The following is a 19019-nucleotide window of genomic DNA, read 5'->3' as shown; positions in this document are numbered from 1 at the left end:
TGGCTCTGCCTCCCGAGTGCTGGGATTAAAGGCGTGCGCCACCACCGCCCGGCACCTTGCAGATTCTTATAAGTATTTTTATTCCATAAACTACAGGTAATAACTATAAACAGCAGAGAACTATAATGTAAATTTTTTCCTTATATAAGAAAATATTTACTTCACTTCCAGGCTTTTTTGGAGGGCAGGGGAGGATAGAGGTGCTAAAAAAATCAAAACTCAGGTCTTATTCTTTTGTTTTATTGTTTTTATGAGACGGGGTTTCACTATGTAGCCCTGGTCTGGCCTAGAGATCACTATGTAGATCAGGCTAGCCTCAAACTTATGGCCATTGAGTGTGAGGATTTCAGGCATGTGGTCCTTAGGTCTGTTTATGAGGTGCTGGGAGCCATAGACTAACCAGGGCTTCATGCTTGTTGAACAAGAACTCTCCCAAATGAGCTACATCTCCTGTCCCTACCCCTTGGTCTTTCATTTGTGGTGTGGGCTCAGGCAGCTGAACTCAAAACTCACTCTTAGCTGGGGATGGCCTCTACCTCCCAAGTGTTGTTGGTTCAGCAGAATGCCTGGATTACAGGTGTGTGACACTCGGCTTTTGTGTTTTAGACAGCTTCTTGCAGTGTGACCCTAGCTAGCCCGGGGTTTGTGGCAATCTTCTTGCCTCTGCCTGGGTTCTGAGTAAGAAATTATAGGACTTGAAGAAAGTACAGGACTTTATTTTACAAATCTTTCTATTTTTAATTCTTAAAAGGGCACATTTTACATTTATCACTAAAAATTAACATGAGATTTTTAAATCAATCTCTCTCTCTCTCTCTCTCTCTCTCTCTCTCTCTCTCTCTCTCTTGTATTTTAAGGCAGGATTTCTCTATGTAGTCCTGGCTGTCCTAGATCTCAGACCAGGCTGGACTTGAACTCAGAGATCTGCCTGCCTCTGCTGGGATTAAAGGTGTGCACCACTAGGCCAAGTTGCTTGCTTGCTTGTTTTTCTGAGACAAGTTCTCTCTATGTAGACCAAAGGCACCAGGCACACATGTGGTATACAGACATGCCTGCAGGCAAAACAATCATACACATAAAAAAAAAAAAAAAAAAAAAAAAAAAACTGCACAAATTGCTTTGCATGGTGGTGCTTGCCTGTAATCCTGGGATTCTAGAGACTGAAGTGGGGAGGGGTGATCTGTTTGAGGGCAGCTTGGTCTAAGCAGCTAAAGTTTCAAGCCAACCAGCGTTACATAGTAAGAACTGAAAACAGCCAGAAAAAAAAAAAAAAGCACACATGAGAAAACATATCCAAATTCTTTTCCTGAAACAAAGAAACAAATGCACCAAACTATCAAACTCATCTGTGAACAGCAAGATAAAGAGCAACACAGCAGTGTCTCAGTTCAAACGCCCCAAATTCACAAGCCATATATATATATATATATATATATATATATATATATATATATATATATATATATATAAAATTAGTCATGTGCACAGCTACAATATGCAAATATAACTTCCTTAGATGTTTCAGAACATTGACTTGTAAACATTCAAAGATTTCTTGGGCTGGAGAGATGGCTCAGAGGTTAAGAGCACTGGCTGCTCTTCCAGAGGACCTGAGTTCAATTCCCAGTACCCACATGTTGGCCACCATGTGGGTACTGGGAATTGAACTCCAACCATCTGTAATGAGATCTGGTGCCCTTTTCTGGCCTGCAGGCATACATATATAATAAATAAATAAATCTTTAAAAAAAAAGATTTCTTTTTTCACTCAACATTTTCATTTCTTTATTTTGTATATGTAGCGGTCAGAGGACAACTTGTGGGAGTCTCCTTCTCCCATGAGGGTTCTGGGGACGGGACTCAGGTCTTTGGGCTTGTAGGCATGGCCTTTGCCAGCTGATTCGTCTTGACAGACCCCCCAAAGACTTTTTAAATTACTTTTTTATTATTATCATTAGCATATCGCTAGTGTGTGTGTGTGTGTGTGTGTGTGTGTGTGTGTGTGTGTGTGTGTGTGTGAGAGAGTTTATACACATGCCACACTCTGTGTGTGGAGGTCGGAGGACAAATTTCAGGACGGGAGTGATTCTCTCCTTCTACCATGGGACCTAGGACTGGAAATCAGGTCATCAGGTTTGTGTGGCAATCTCTTTTACTCACAGAGCCATCTCACCAGCCCCTAAAGACTTCTTGACAAATATGTTAGTAAAAATGCAAATGCTCCCTCTCCTATCCACCCAGACCTTATAAATTATCAGGAAGAGATATGAGATTAAATCCAAGCCCACAGTCCTAACTCTTGTTGCTGTTCTCTTACACTTAGAATCTAAACATCAGGCTTAGCTGCCAAGTGCGTGTCAAGCATGTGCAAGGCAGTAACTTCTATCCTCCAAAACAAAAACAAAAAACAGAGTCTAGCCGGGCGGTGGTGGCGCACGCCTTTAATCCCAGCACTCGGGAGGCAGAGCCAGGAGGATCTCTGTGAGTTCGAGGCCAGCCTGGGCTACAGAGCGAGTTCTAGGACAGGATCCAAAGCTACACAGAGAAACCCTGTCTTGAAAAAAACCAAAAATAAATAAATAAAAAAATAAAAATAAAGATAAAAAAAGAAAAAGAAAAAGGATTCAGGTGCAGTGGCTCATCCATGCCTGTGACCCTAGTTGGGCTGCAGCAAGTTCAAGACCAGCCTGGGCTACATACAGAGTGAGTTCCAGGCTAACCTCAGGTAAAGAGGAAGGCCACATCTCAAAGCCCCAAAAACTTAAAAAAAAAAGAGAACTTTTATTTAGTACTATATAGATTTGAGGAGAATAAAGGTAGATGGATTATTCCCCTTCCAAACACACACACACATATATATATAAATTAGTAATATGTATGATAGGACATCAGTCTATACATTATACATATTGATACATTATAAAGTAATCAAAAATATGTGTAGAGCTTTCTTTTCTTTTTTGTTTTGTTTTGTTTTGTTTTTTGAGACAGGGTTTTTCTGTGTAACACTAGCTGTCCTGGAACTCGATCTGTAGACTAGGCTGGCCTTGAACTCAGAACTCAGAGATCCACCCGCCTCTGCCTCCTAAATGGTAGGATTAATGGCCTGCACCACCGCCTGGCTGTAGAGGTTTTTTTGTAAGCATACAGACCGAATAAATGCCACTAGGAGACTGCCCTGATGAGACACTAGTGTTTGAGTCTCCAAAATGGTCTCCTCAAGTCCAACAGGACGTGAATCTTTCCCCTACCTCCAGCATTCCATCAGATAAGCTAAACATAGATCTCTGGAAGAACAGCTACAGTGCTGGGAGTGGGTAAAAAGTCTTCCGGCTAAAGCTCCTCTCCAGTATTGTATACCAAGAAACGCCAAGAAACTGCCTTCTCTGGCAAGGGTGGGCAAGGCTGTCCATCTCTCTCCAGGCTGTCCATTCACTCAATTATAGCTTAACTTCTCAGGCAGCCATGGGTTAATCATAAAGATTCCAGGGATCCTGGCTAATCCTGGCTATCTGCAGGGTTCCAAGTATCCACTCGAAAGGCAGGACCTAAAGAATCACAGAGCTCTCTGCCTTAATCCCAAGGCATGTTATCTCCCCAAATTCCTGGGCCAGGAAGGATGGGATAGGGTAGGGTCTCTAGTCTAGAAGCATACACTCAGGTCTCCATGAGCCCTGAGACCTCTCGGGCTACCTGTGATTTCAGCTACCTGGGGTTTGAGTAAAAAGGAAAGTGGGATGGGGGTTAGGGGGAGACGAAACTCACCACAACGATAAAACAATTTTGTGGGGAGTGCCCAGAGACCACAAGGGACACACTCTCCCAAGAAGATCGGCACAGTCAGGCGTCAAACTAACTTCATTTCACGAGAAACAAACTTGTAAAGTTGACTGTTTTTACTCCCCCTGCTTTCTCCAGCCTCACAAACCCTGGCTCTAAATTCCTTTAACTCCAGAACCAGGTGCAGAACGCAAGGGAAGAAGGGGAAGGGAGAGGCGCTGGACGGGAGAGAGGAATTCAGCTCCCCTCTTAAAGGAGATCGCTAACCCAAGGGCACTCCCGAGCCCGGGAGAGGAAGTAGCTGGATTCCCCAAGAGCATGTTCCTACCTTCTTGTTGTTCTTGTTATACCCAAAAGTCGAAATCCCAGGCCTGGAAGTCACTGATAGCAGCATTTTCTCTTTACTGTTAGGGAGCTGAGAGAGAGAGAGGAGAGAGGGAAGGAAAGGGGTGGGGGGAGAGGGAGGGAGGAGGGGGAAAAGGAGAGGGAGAGAGGGAGGGAGGGAAAGAGGGAGGGAAAGGGAGAAGGGAGGGGGAGGAGAAAGAGGAGAAAAGGAGCAAAAGAGAGAGGGGGGGGGGCTGCGGGGAAGAATGAGCTAGGTCTGCCTCACGTCACTGACAGAAGTTAACTGAGAGTCAGGACAAGCCGCTTCCACTGGGTCCTAATGCCCAGGACGCTCTCATTTGGCTTGTTTTACATAGGCTGAGCAGTTCAAGCTAGAAAGAAGAGTCCTTAGGTCTAATCCTTTCAGATGTACCCCATCCCTCCGCGAACAAGTTCTGATTATCACAAAGAGACCGTTTTCCTATTGTCAATGAAGAGACCAAGGTTTTTGTTGTTGTTTTCTTGTGATTTGAAACTTGCCCTCAGATCTCAGCTACAAGATTTCAAGCCTGGCCGGCAAGATGGCTTACTGGTAAAGGTTGCCAAGCCTAAATCAGGTCCCCAGTCTACAAGGTAGGGGGAGAGGACCAACTACCAAAAATTGTTCTCAGACCCTCACAAGCACGTGCCCACACGTGACCCCCCCCCCTTGACTCTGCCTTCTGGAGCATGCAAAGAACAGTGTGCTTGAGATGAGCTCAGAGCTCAACTACTTTATACTTAGGGTGATCTTAAGAAGGAACATGGGGCCGGGTAGTGGTGGTGCATGCCTTTAGTCCCAGCACTCGGGAGGCAGAGGCAGGCGGATCTCTGTGAGTTCGAGGCCAGCCTGGTCAACAGAGTGAGATCCAGGAAAGGCGCAAAGCTACACAGAGAAACCCTGTCTTAAGGAAGGGAGGGAGGGAGGGAGGGAGGGAGGGAGGGAGGGAGGGAGGGAGAGAGAGAGAGAGAGAGAGAGAGAGAGAGAGAGAGAGAGAGAGAGAAAGAAAGAAAGAAAGAAAGAAAGAAAGAAAGAAAGAAAGAAAGAAAGAACATGAGGCTGGAGAGAGGAATTAGGGGTTAGGAGCACTTGCTGCTCTTCCAGAGACCCACAGCTGATGTCCAACATCCATATCAGGTTGTTTACAACCTCTTCCATGGACACTGACGCTCTTATGTGTTTCCCCCACACACACACTCTCACACACACTCTCTCACACACACACTCTCACACACACACTCTCACACACACACTCTCTCACACACACTCTCACACACACTCTCACACACACTCTCACACACACACTCTCACACACACTCTCACACACACTCTCACACACACTCTCTCACACACACTCTCACACACACACTCTCTCACACACACTCTCTCACACACTCACTCCTCTCTCACACACTCACTCCTCTCTCACACACTCACTCCTCTCTCACACACTCACTCCTCTCTCACACACTCACTCCTCTCTCACACACTCACTCCTCTCTCACACACTCACTCCTCTCTCACACACTCACTCCTCTCTCACACACTCACTCCTCTCTCACACACTCACTCCTCTCTCACACACTCACTCCTCTCTCACACACTCACTCCTCTCTCACACACTCACTCCTCTCTCACACACTCACTCTCTCACACACTCACTCTCTCACACACTCACTCTCTCACACACTCACTCTCTCACACACTCACTCTCTCACACACACTCTCTCACACACACACTCTCTCACACACACACTCTCACACACACACTCTCTCACACACACACTCTCTCACACACACACTCTCTCACACACACACTCTCTCACACACACACTCTCTCACACACACTCTCTCACACACTCTCTCTCACACACACTCTCTCTCACACACACACTCTCACACACACACACACACTCACACATACACTCACACACTCTCTCACACTCTCTCACACTCTCACTCTCTCACACTCACTCTCACACTAACAACTCTCACACACTCACTCTCACACACTCACTCTCACATACTCATTCTCACACACTCACTCTCACACTCACACTCTCTCTCACACTAACAACTCTCACACTAACAACTCTCACACACTCTCACACACTGTCTCTCACACTCTCACACTCTCTCTCACGAACTCTCTCTCACAACAGGCTAACATCAGCATTCTCATTTCAGATTCTCTCAGTAAGGACAGTGTACTTAAGAAGGCATCATCAGCCAGGCATGGCGGCTCATGCCTTTAATCCCAGCAAAACAAAACAAACAAACAAAAAAACATCAGAACAATCTCATGAAGTTCGGTGCTTTGTGATTTTTTTTTAAAACAAGTTGAAGCCTTTTATTTACTAATTTACTTATTTATTTTTGGTGGTACCAGGGATCGAAAACAAAGGCCCCAGTCTGCTTAAGTGTTCTCCAACTCGCTAAGCTATACAAAGCAATGTCTTCAGCCCAAGTGGAAGCTATCTTATTTAACATTATTATTTATTTATGTAAGATAGGGCCTCACTGGGTGGCTCTCACTGACCTCAAACTCATTATCACCCTGTCTCGGGCTCCTTAGTACAGGATTACTAGCACAGACATACACAGTCCTGCCTCATCCCGTGTGTGTGTGTGTGTGTGTGTGTGTGTGTGTGTGTGTGTGTGTTGGTTTGGTTTGGTTTTGGCTATTTTGTGCTAGATGATCAAGCACTCTAGCCTGAGCCACATTCCCACCCTTCCGGCTTATACTTGATGCTTTTTTTTTTAAGTTAGTTTTATTTAATCATTTATGAGTATTGTGTATCACACGTGTTCCTGGTGCCTATGGGGGTCAGAAGACAGCATCCAATTCCCTAGAACTGGAATTACAGATGTTTGTGAGCCACCATGTGGGAGCTGGGAATCAAACCTGGGTCCTCTGTATTAGCTCTTAACCACGGAATCAACTCTCCAGCACTGTTTGATATTTTTGAGACAGGATCTCAAGTAGCCCAAGGTGTCCTTGAGTTCCACATAGCCAGAAATGATGAACTCCTAACCCTCACGCCTGCTTTCCTGGGGGCTAGGTTACAGAGTACACCACCTTGCCCAACTCTTTGACTTTTGATTCTATTACTTCCCAGCCCTTAAAACCCCCCCCCCCCAAGCTTAAACAAGTAGAAACACTCACCAGGTGTGGAATTTATAGCCACGAGGAACAAAGTTCACAGAATGGGGACACTGTCTCTGAGCTGTGAAACAAACAAATCACAGCTCTTTAAAAAGCATGTTTCACAAAGGAGTAAAATATGAGACTTTTTAGGACAGGACAGAACTTAAGAGTCAAGACTCTCACACAGCTGCAGTTAATACTCACCTCCAGTGTGCCCTCGAAGGAGTAGTTGTAACAAGAAAAGACAACTTCAGGATGACACCACAAAGCCTACCCATCCCACTAGACCTAGAGGGAGTGCAGGGCTTCAGACCTCTTCCTCAGGCCTGCTGGCTGCCATCACAGACTCTCCAGCAGACGACATTCAACGCAAACTCTCTCTCCAGTGAGTCCCTGCTCTCCGGTTTTCCTGTCACTGTTTGGCTATGATCATGGAGCAGACAGCGCCAGCATTCTGCAAAGTAAATACAGGCATGCACAGCCACCCCCAACTCTTAACTTTCATTTGTAACAGGACAGGAAGTGCCTGCTCAACTCAAGGGACACAGGAAGGGTGGGAACAGCCTCAATGTGGGAATTGCAACTGAGAATGGAAACAGCCCAATACAGTAAATAAGTAAATAATAGCATCGCTCAGGGGCGCCGCATTTTTCAAGAACTTCCTTTTCCACCCTCAGAAACTTTCATTCATCATATCCCAATTCATTCTTGTGGTTTTAGACCAGTCGTTCTGAATGATATTAAGTGGTATCTCACCAGGGCCAGTTCCAGACTAGCCAGGGCTATATAGTGAGACCTTGTCCCACAAATAAATAAATAAATAAATTTAAATAAAAGCCAGGCATGGTGATGCACACCTTTAACCCCAGAGGCAGGCAGGTTCTACAAACAAGTTCCAGTACAGCCAGGGCTGATACACAGAGAAACCCCAGTCTCAAAAATCAATAATAATAATGATAATAAATTGGGTTTTTTTCTTTTCTTTTTTTTAAATTTATTTTTTATTTTTTGGTTTTTCTAGACAAGTTTTCTCTGTATAGCCCTGGCTGTCCTGGAACTCACTCTGTAGACCAGGCTGGCCTCGAACTCAGATCCACCTGCCTCTCCTTCCTGAGTGCTGGGATTACAGTTTTGTACCACCACCACCACCTGTTTTATTTTTAAAAAGCAAACTTGTTTTATTTTATTTTGAGTCAAGTTTCACTATGTAGCCTTTGCTAGCCTCGAGCTCAATGCTTCTCAGCTTCTTTCCTCTTGGGATAGACATGAGCTACCGCACCCTGCTTTAATTTGCAACTGATACATAAAAGCATCAATATTATACATGCTAACCAACATCAGTGTTTTCATATATGTATACATTGTATAATATTTAGATCAGGTTAAAAATCTGTTCCTTCAAACATTTATCATTCGTGATGAAGACATTTTTTTTTTCTTCCTAGAGGCAGGGTTTTGTTAATTTAGTCCAGTCCCTCAACTCACAAGCTAAGTGACCCTGAGAAAATTACCCCATATGTCTGAAACCTTAAAAGATTTACTTTTATTTATTTATGTGTGTGTGTATACATTCAAATTGCACAGTGTGCTTGTAGTCACAGAATGACTCTCAAGCTGTTCCCTGAGCTAGTTCCCTCCAGCTACCTGCAGGAGGGGGGATTGGACTCAGGTCCCAGACCCACGCACAAGTGCTTCTACCTGCTAAGCTATCATACCAGTCTTTTTTTTTTTTTTAATAGTCCCTTGTATCTCAGACTTTTCTTGTGTGCAAAATGGAGTAAATAACTACCTATTTCCCATCATTTTAAGTGAAACAAAATGAAACAGCTCCTTTGCAGCCGTAGGAAGTTCTTGACACTCAGTGAACACTCAGTCCCATTATGACTAGTTACTGTTTCCTAGAGTGTATCCCCTTGAGTGTCATGTAACCAACATTGAAGACCCTAAGAGAACATTTCTGAAAACTAGTATCTTAGTTACATTCAAGATTATACTATGGGCTGGCAAGATGGCTCAGCTGATAAAGATAGCTGCTGTACAAGCCTGAAAACCTGATTCAAAACAGTGGAAAGAGAACCAACGCTCCCGAGTTATCCTCTGCTTTCCATACATATGCCACGGCACATGTTTGTCCCAGTGCACATACACACTCAGTAACGATACATTTAAACTAATTTAAATCCTAAGACTATCCTAGGACTACTGGGAGTCGAGGCTCACACCTGTAATCTTAGCACTCAGGGGGATTTCCACAGTTCCAGACAAACCTAGTGTACACAGAGTTCCAAGGCAGCCCGGGCTACATAGTTTAGTCCTGTTAGAAAACAAAGCATGCTCTAGGATGGACCAAGGAGGCTCAGCTACACACCAGGAAAACATCAGAGAAGTTTTGCAGATGTTTGCAGATCTTTACAGCTAAGCCCACTTTTCTGAGTTCTAACTCAAAAGGCATGACCTCCCCCTACCCCGCGCCCCTTTATCTCTTCTTTAGATGCTGTCTTAAATCCTAAGCAACATTTCCCTCGCTCTAGACATTCTCACTTTTTCTCCGTGGGGAGAGTCTTTCCCCCCACAATGCAGCTGCTTGCAGACCTCCGATGATGGATCTGCCTGCTTTTTTTGACCCCAACTCCAAAGGCATTAACTTTCCTTCTCCCGCTTAAACTACCTCCTCCTCCAGGCCTCTGCCAAGATTGACAGCTTGTCTGCCCTATTGTTTTCCTTCAAACTCTGAGAAAATAGTCCCCGGAGCTCCAAAAGGAAAAAATTTTTAAAATGGAAAAAGAGTTGCAAACCAGGCATGATGACACCCGCTGTAATCCCAGCACTCAGGAGGATCCGAAGCTCAAGGTCGTCTGTCTGTCCCTCCGTGGCTGCCTGGTGAGTCTGAGGCCATCCAGGGCTATAGAACTGTCTCAGGAAGGGGTGGGGGGCGGGAAAGAGACAACAGTTAAGTCTCCAGACACATAAAAGTCATACTTCCTCCTAGATATGCTACTCTATTTTATAATCCATCCAATAAATTTAGGGCCACAAAAGTAAAATGTCCCAGATATACAAACTGATTTAAAAAAAAAAAAGTTAGGTCAAAGGTCATAAACACCACTAACTAACTAGAAACTGCAATTCTGGTGAGTACATACACGTTGTTTTGTGGTGCTAGATGTCAGACTCAAGTCCAACAGAGCACATCTACCCGTGAGCTTCATCCCTAGTAGATTTTTACATTTTTTCCTCTTTTTTTTTTTTTTTTTTTTTTTTTTTTTTTTGGTTTTTTGAGACAGGGTTTCTCTGTGTAGTTTTGAGCCTGTCCTGGATCTCGCTCTGTAAACCAGGCTGGCCTTGAACTCACAGAGATCTGCCCGCCTCTGCCTCCTGGAACTACCTGGCAAGAGTCTATCTTAATAAACCAAAACCAAAACAAACAAACAAAAAAAACAAAACCTTTTTATTTTTGTGACTGTGTGTGTATGCCTGCCAAAGCCAGAAGAGGGTATTAGACCTCCCTCCTGCAGCTGGAGCTACAAGGAGCTGTGTAGGCGCTGGGAACCATACTCAGGTCCTTTGGAAAAACGGCAAGCACTCTTGGCCTCTGAGTCCATCTCTCCAGCACATTTTTTTTTTTTTAAACAGAGTTGGTTGTGGTTGCAAACCCCTGGAATCCGAGCCCTTGAGTTGCAGAGGCAAAAGGATTCAGAGCTGGAGAACAGTCTCAATTACATAATGAATTTGAGGCCAGCCTAGATGACATGTGACCCCCCTGGCCCTCACACACAGGTATACCTTTCCTGTGAGCGACAACACTCGTGACTATTCCCACCACCCCGGAAGCTGAAGCAGGACAATTGCAGGAGCTCTTCTGGGCTACACAGCAAGATCTCGTCTCAAAACAAAAACAAAAAAAGAAAAACATACTTTCAAATAAGAATCACAAGCGTTTGGAGATAGATGGACCTTAGTCTGTTTGATGAAAGACGCCTACTATATGTCGCTATTGGCCTCCAAATCAGGGTGAGGAGCTGAGATAAACGTATTACCTGCAGATGTGCTGGACTCTAGCCAGTACTCCACTACAGCCAGTTTACGTGTTCTCAAAAGTAGGAAGACTGGCCAGCATGCTAGGGAAGCTCTCAATACACTTCAGGGACCAGGGAACAAGGTCTAACAGAGCCAAGGCACTCACCTCCAATACACCCCCATCTCCACTGAGTAAAGTGCCTGCCCTCAAATATTCTGTAACGGAAATCATCTAAAGTGTCGAATTTATCTCCCTGTAAAGAGAAGAGGAAAAGCAGGGTCAGAAAGAAATAGAAAAAGAAGGCCAAGGTGTCACCTGGTAGGGCGCTTGCCTGTCATGAATGAAGCCCTGGGTTTGAGCCTTAGCACCATGGAAAGCCAGGTATGGTGGCACCCATGTGTAGTCCCAGCACTTGAGAGGTGAGGAAGGGGATGAGGAGTTCAAGGTCACCTTCCTCTACCATCTTCAAGGTAGCCTGGACTATGTAAGACTGTCTCAAACAACAAAAAGAGACCATAGCAAAGAGACCCATACGGAAGAGAAGTGTAAGTGGAGTTTTCCTGTCCCTTAGCCGCTCTCAAATAAAACACACTGAGGCTTATATTAATTACAAATGCTCGGCTGATAGCCCAGGCTTGTTACTAGCTAACTCTTACATCTAAATTAACCCATATTTCTTATCTATGCTTTGCCACATGACTTGGTACCTTTTCTCAGTACGGCATGCCCATCTTGCTTCTCTGCGTCTGCTGGCGACTCCCCTGACTCCGCCTTTCTCCTTCCCAGCATTCTCAGTTTGGCTTTCCCGCATAACTTTAGCCTGCTTAGCTATTGGTCAGTCAGCTTGTTTATTAAACCAATCACAGCAGCATAGATGCACACAGTGCACAGAAGGATTATTCCACAGTAGAGGAAGTGTTTGCCTAAGCATACACGTGTGCACACAATGTATAACACTTGTGTCCCTCATGCCCACGAAGAGCAAGAGAGAGATCCCTTGGAACTAGAGGTACAAGCTACCTTGTGGATGCTCGGGACTGAAACTTGGGACCTCTGTAAGAGTAGCAAGTACTCTTCCCTGCTGAGCCGTCTCTCTAGTCCCCCTCACCCACTGCCCAGCTTTTTGAGACACGACCTTACTATATAGCACTGACTGGCTTGGAACTTACTCTGTAGACCAGGCTGGACTCAGACTCACAGAGATCTGCCTCTGCTTCCCAAATGCTAGGATTAAAGGCGTGTGCTACTATACCCAGCTCTTTTGTTGTTTTTTTTCCCCCACCACCTCTCTCATTTGTCCCAGCCTGCACACACACACACCCCAGTTGTTGTTGTTTTGAAATAAGGTCTCATGCAGCTGAGGCTGGCCTTGAACTCACTATGTAGCTAAGGATGACCTGGAGCTTCTACCTCCCAACTGCTGGGATTGCAGGCATATGCCACTGAAGGGTCTAAGACTGGCTTCTATGCAGTCTCAGAATGGCCTGCACTGATTATATGGTTCTACTCATGCGTTTTCTTCACACCTGAGATATTAGCCCTAGTTATCTCTAAAACAAGTAACTCACACGATCCCAGCAGGGGTCACAATCTCAATTCAACTACTAGGTTTGACCAAGACCATGAGGATGACAATGAGGCCAAGTACTGAGGGCTGGGAATATAGTCCAATGATAGAGCATTTGCCTAGCATGCACGGGACCTGGGTTCAATCCCCAGTACGCCTGGAAGCAAACAGCAAAAAAGAAAATGATTAACTTGAAGTAGCCTTAACAAAACCTTGTATATAACTGTCAAATAACAAAAATTTTTTAAGGGATCATGGTAAAAAAACAAATTGCCTTAGCCTCCAGAACACAAGGATTATAGGTGTGTGTATCCATGCCAGCTAGGAATCTAGAATTTCTGACCTTCAATTCTATCCTACTTGCTTATGATGAGCAAGTGCCACGACACCTGGCTTTTTTTTTTTTTTCTTTTAAAGATAGATCGCCCACAATGGGCTGGGCCCTCCCCCATTCATCACTAATTGTGTTTTTTTCTTTTAAAGATTACATAGTCCTGCTGACCTCAGAATGGCTATGGAGACTTTGAACTTCTGATTCTGCCTCTGTGTCCCACATGCAGGCATTACAGGAGTGAGGCACCAGAACCACCCACTGGAATGTTTTTGGTAGATTTGTAATAGGCTCATTTTCACCTCTTTTATGTTGAAGTTTGTTTTATTTTTATTTTTGTGAAAGAAGGTCTTGCTATATATGCAGGCTTAGATAGGACTCAGTTTCTCAGCTGGGCCTCCTCAGTACTGGGATTTTATGTGATAAACACAGCAACTTTGGGGGAACAAAGGGTTTATTAGTCGTACCCCTCGTCTTAGTCAGGGTTTCAGCTGCTGCAAGAAAACACCATCATGAAAAAGCAGGTTGGGGAGGAAAGGGTTTATATGGCTCACACTTCCACATTGCTGTTCATCACTGAAGGAAGTCAGGACAGGAACTCAAACTAGGAAGGTACCTAGATGCAGGAGCTGATGCAGAGGCCATGGAAGGGTGCTGCTTACTGGCTTATTCATCATGGTTTGCTCAACCTGCTTTCTTATAGAACCCAGGACCACCAGCCCCGGGATGGTACCACCCACAATGGGCTGGGCCCTCCCCCATTGATCACTAATTGAGAAAATACCTTACAGCTGGATCCCATGGAGGCATTTCCTCAGCTGAGGCTCCTTCCTCTCTGATGACTCTAGCTTATATGTCAAGTTGACACATAAAACCACCTAGTACACTCTTCCATGTCATAATCCCTCACTAAGGGAACCCAAGGCAGGAAATGATGCAGAGTCCACGAAGAAACAATGCTTACTGACTTGTTCCTTTTTGTTGTTGTTGTTTGTTTCGAGACAGGGTTTCTCTGTGTAGTTTTGGAGCCTGTCCTGGATCTCGCTCTGTAGACCAGGCTGGCCTGGAACTCACAGAGATCCGCCTGGCTCTGCCTCCTGAGTGCTGGGATCAAAGGCATGCGCCCCCACCACCCAGCTCCTGACTTGTTCCACTGGCTTTTTGATACAGCATGGCTCACCTGCCTTAGGGATGGTGACGCCCACGGTGGGATGGGTCAAGAAAATGCCCCAGAGACCTGCTCATGGGGCAGTCTGATGGCGGCAACTCTTGAATTGCTCTCTTCCCAGGTGTGTCAAATTGACCATCAAGATCACCCATCATACACCCCTATACTCAGCTCTAACTATACTTTTTTTTTTTTCAGTTCTGAAAAGCAAATCCAGAGTTTCTTGCATGCTGGACAAGTACTCTAGAGATACACCGAAGCCCCCACACTACCTCTGGCTCCCAGATCCCCAGATTGTGAATACCTATGAAGTAGGAATTCTTTTTTGTTTGGTTGGTTGGTTTTTCAAGACAGGGTTTCTCCGTCTAGTCCTGGCTATCCTCAAACTCACTCTGTAGACCAGCAGGCTGGCCTCGAACACAGAGATCTGCCTGCCTCTGACTCTGCCATCCTAGGATTAAAGGCATGCGCCACCACCTTGAGGCTAATCTTTTAATCTTTACTGCATGTCTTGGTTTTCTATTGCTGTAATAAAACACAGTTAGAAAGGGTTTATTTCAACTTACATGTCCCTAAATCAGTCCATCATGAAGGGAAGGCAGGGCAGGAGCTGAAGCAGGGGCCATGGAGAAATGCTGCTTACTGGCTTGCTCAGCCTGCTGTCTTATACAACCCAAGACCACCTGCCCAGAGGTAGCAGTACCTTCAGTGGGCTGGGCCCTCCCATATCAATCATTAATTAAGAAAATGCTCCACAGACTTGCCCGCAGGCCATTCTGATTGAGTCATTTTGAGGTTCCCTTTCCCAAATAACACACACACACACACACACACACACACAAACCAACCAGGACACCATCCAAACATAATTTAGATTCAAGAATGCTTGCTGACAGAATGGAATTTTCATCTTTTTTAGAAAGTCTCTAGCGAGAAAGCTAACCCCAAAGAATACTAGGAGAAACACTGCCATCTGCTGGGCAAAGCAGGTCATGCTTCCTTCATGATCCAAGGAAGGTCAGAAGTTGGAGGGGAGAGGGAGGTTTTATTTTTGTTATTGGGGAGCGGTGGGATACGTACACGTGTAAGTCAGAGAACTATATTGTGGAGACATTTCTCCACTTTCAACCTTACGAATCCCAGGGATCACACTCGGGCTGCCAGATTCGGATTTGAACAGCGTTTTACCCACTGAGTGGTCTCAGTCGCCCCAACTTTTGCTGTGGTTTGTTCTGGTGTGTGTGTGTGTGTGTGTGTGTGTGTTTGGGGGGGGGTCACTGTGTGGTACAGGCTCGCCTTGAACTGTTTCATCCTTCAGTCTCTTCCTCAAAAAATCAACGTGCCCTTGGGACGAGTTCTATAGGCAGAACTTTGCCCAATCAGCTCCCACGTGAGGGGAAAACGCAGTAAAGCAGAAACTCATTCCTGGCAACATAAAAAAGTTAATTCAGAGAAGCAGAGCTATAAAGGAAGCAAACAGCTTCTGGGTGATAACTAGAAATTCCCTAACTCATGACGTTTTTCTCTTGAACAGACCTTATTTCTCATGAAAAAAGGATAAGATTAGCCTGTCACATATACTTAAGAAAACCCTACTGGAGGGCTGAGAAGACACTTGGGTTCCTCAAGTACTGGCTATGTGAGGATAAGGACTTGAGTTCAGATCCCCAGTACCCACATAAAAAGCTGGGAGCTGTAACTCCAGTGTCGAGGTATTGCTGGCCATCCGAGGTCTTGCTGAATCTGTTAGGTCCAGGTTCGTGAGGGACCCTCACTCAAAAAATATGTTGGGGACTAAAGAGATGGCTCAGCAGTTACCACTCGCTGCTTTTGCAGAGGACCCAAGTTCAGTTCCTAGCACCCACGTGGCAGCTCACAATCATCTGCAACCCTGGTCTCAGGGTTACCTTTCTGGCCTCCACAGGCACCAGGTATTATGTGGTGCATACACATCCATGCAGGCAGAACACTATAAAGGGGAAAAGGCAGTCATGGAGGCACACACCTTTAATACCATCACTTGGGAGGCACAGCCAGGTGGTTCTCTGAGTTCCAGGCCAGCCTGGTCTCAAAACAAACAAACAAACAAACAAAAAACCAACAAAAAAACTTTAAAAATAGACAAGTTGGAGCTTCACTGAGAAACACACCTGATGTCACCTCTGTTCTTCATGTGTGCGCGCGCGCACACACACATACACACAAACTAATGTTGAATTAAGTTTATACTGAGTATTAAGGCTCTTAATTAAATGCAGGCATGGTGTTACAGATGTTTATAATCTCAGCTACTCAGGAGACTGAGGCCAGAGGGGCAAATCTGAGCCCAGCAATGTAAACTAGTCCCTGTCTCAAAAACCAAAAAGACACGGACGGGGATGCCCAACGGGGTGCTTGCATAGCGTGCAGGAGGCCTTGGGTTCAGTCCCTAGCCTGGGATAACTGGGCAAGGTGACTGCAGCCTATAATCCCTGCCCGTGAGAGGTAGAAGCAGAAGGGTCAGAGATTCAAGGTCATCCTTGGAAAGCAATTTCAAGAACACTCCGAGAGACACCCTATCTGAAAAGCAAGACCCAAGCAGTTCGCTTTCGGGTCAAAGCCAGGAGTAGGGCAGCAAGCTGTGGTCCCTGAATTAGAGGCAGTCCTACGGAGAGGCGAACAGATAAACCACACAGGGGATGGCTAACAGTAGGAGGAGGTCCGCCTGGTTCCAAACGAAATACCCACTCCGAGCAGGAAGAAGAGCTGCCGGTTCTACTAAACACACAAGCATGGTTTGATATTTATTTTCCCGTGGTGACGTTTGTTTGTGGCAAGTTCTCCTCACATAGCCTATTCGAGCTCGCCCTCCTGGCCCTCCTACCCAAGCTTCTCAGATGTTGGGATCTACAAGGACTGTACCACATCACTCCTGGTCAGTAGCATGGTTATTTAAATTCAAAAATGAAATTAAGAGTTTTGTAATGTAGCCGGGGCAGCTCAAGAGGCAACGCCCAGCACTATCTCACAGCACAAAGTAACCTTTTTCAAGAGTGAGGTTGTTTTCTCCTGGGTTAATTCAGTTGTCAATTTTGGAGAAGGCTGCATGGAAGAGAAAGTGTGTAATCTGAGGCTTGTGTCTAATTTCAGCTCTGAGTTATCTTATGCAGTCTTAACTTTCTTTTTATTAAAAAGCTGAGTTTTTTTTTAAACATTTAGTTATCTGGGGTGGGGGGACACTGTCTATGTTATTTCTCTCCTTCCACTGTGTGGGCTCCAGGGGTTGAATGCAGGCCTTTGTCAGGCTTAGCAACAGGCACCTTTACCCACTGAGGCTTCTCTGTTTTGAATTTCCTCTCTTCAAAATAGGCTTAATAACGGCTTCACAGGTCGCTGCTGAGGAGAGAGAAATTAGGTAGTGACACACTCAGTCACAGCTGTTCATATAACGCCTGCTGAACAAAAGCGCTATGAGGAGGTGTGCCCACCCATGCCAGTGAAAGCCCTCACTCAGCCCACACTGGCCTTGGACTCCTTAGCCCAACAGAGTCTTGAACTCCTAACCTCCCTGCCCCCATGTGCTGGGACTACAGGGATTCTGACCACCAGACCCTTAATTCTCAAAGGCTTCTGCATAGTATTTTCTTCATCAAAGAGAGGGATAAGCGATCAAAACAGACAAAATTGGGCCAAAGCCTTTGATCCCAGCACTCCGGAGGCTGAGTCAGGTCAATCTGTGAATTTGAGGCCAGCCTGGTCTACCTACGGTCAAGACAGCTAGGGCTACATAGAGAGACACAGTCTCAAAAACAAAACAAACAAACAAAAAAAAACAGGCCGGGCGGTGGTGGCGCACGCCTTTAATCCCAGCACTCGGGAGGCAGAGGCAGGCGGACCTCTTTGAGTTCGAGGCCAGCCTGGGCTACCAAGTGAGTTCCAGGAAAGGCGCAAAGCTACACAGAGAAACCCTGTCTCGAAAAACCAAAAAAACAAAAACAAAATTGGGGGAGCGCTTACATAATGTTTTGTGTTTCTTTGCTTATTTGTTCTCTCTCTCTCTCTCTCTCTCTCTCTCTGTGTGTGTGTGTGTGTGTGTGTGTGTGTGCGCGCGTGTGTGTGTTGCACACACTTGTAATCCCAGCATTTGAGAAGCTGAGGCAGAAGGTTTGCCAGGAGTTCGAGGCCAACCCTGGCTACAAATTGAGTGCTGAGGCAACACGGGCTGTATCACAAGACCCCGTCTCTAACACAACAACAACAACAAAAAGGTTTTTGTGTTCACTGGCTTATTTTAAAACATGAACTTTACAGAAAGAACTTAAGTCTTCCACGGACACCAAATAAACTGGAGGGAGATAACGCTAAGAACCCCGCACCCTAACGACTGGCACTGAAGCGCGGCTGTTCCTGGGCGGGGAAGCTCTCCACTCACCGCCCGCGCGCGTCCGTGACGGGGGGCGCTTTGGGCCCGCAGCCCGCACAGCGCGTTCCGGCCTTCGAACGCCGCCGGTCGCTAGGCGGCTCCTGCGTCCCGCTCTCTCCCATCCTTCCCTCTCGAGCAGCATTTTCATCGGCACCAGAGAATCCCATCTCCTCCAACTCCAGCGGCGCAGAGCCAGGACTCTCTCCCCGCCACCACCGCAGTGACGTGCCCGGGAGTCCGC

At 45.8% G+C, this 19019-nt stretch overlaps 1 protein-coding gene across 3 annotated transcripts in view; it reads right to left on the bottom strand.

The window, feature by feature from the left end:
- The window catches only part of Rbms2 (RNA binding motif single stranded interacting protein 2), a 48536-nt gene extending 40745 nt beyond the window's left edge, over positions 1-7791 (bottom strand). For 2 of the 3 annotated variants that reach the window (XM_059245460.1, XM_059245461.1), the window contains exon 1: positions 4109-4285. In XM_059245460.1, coding sequence (XP_059101443.1) covers positions 4109-4174 — 66 coding nt within the window. In that variant the 5' untranslated portion in view covers positions 4175-4285. Of the gene's footprint in view, positions 1-4108; positions 4286-7310; positions 7372-7496 lie in introns of those variants that run through there. The other variant, XM_059245463.1, reaches the window with a different exon arrangement.
- Between the last annotated feature and the right edge of the window lie 11228 nt (positions 7792-19019).

Source organism: Peromyscus eremicus, chromosome 18 (genome assembly GCF_949786415.1).
Source record: "Peromyscus eremicus chromosome 18, PerEre_H2_v1, whole genome shotgun sequence".
In the NCBI taxonomy this organism is placed as follows: domain Eukaryota; kingdom Metazoa; phylum Chordata; class Mammalia; order Rodentia; family Cricetidae; genus Peromyscus; species Peromyscus eremicus.
The sequence above is the reverse complement of the archived record's forward strand: the minus strand, read 5'-3'. Positions and strand labels throughout refer to the sequence as shown.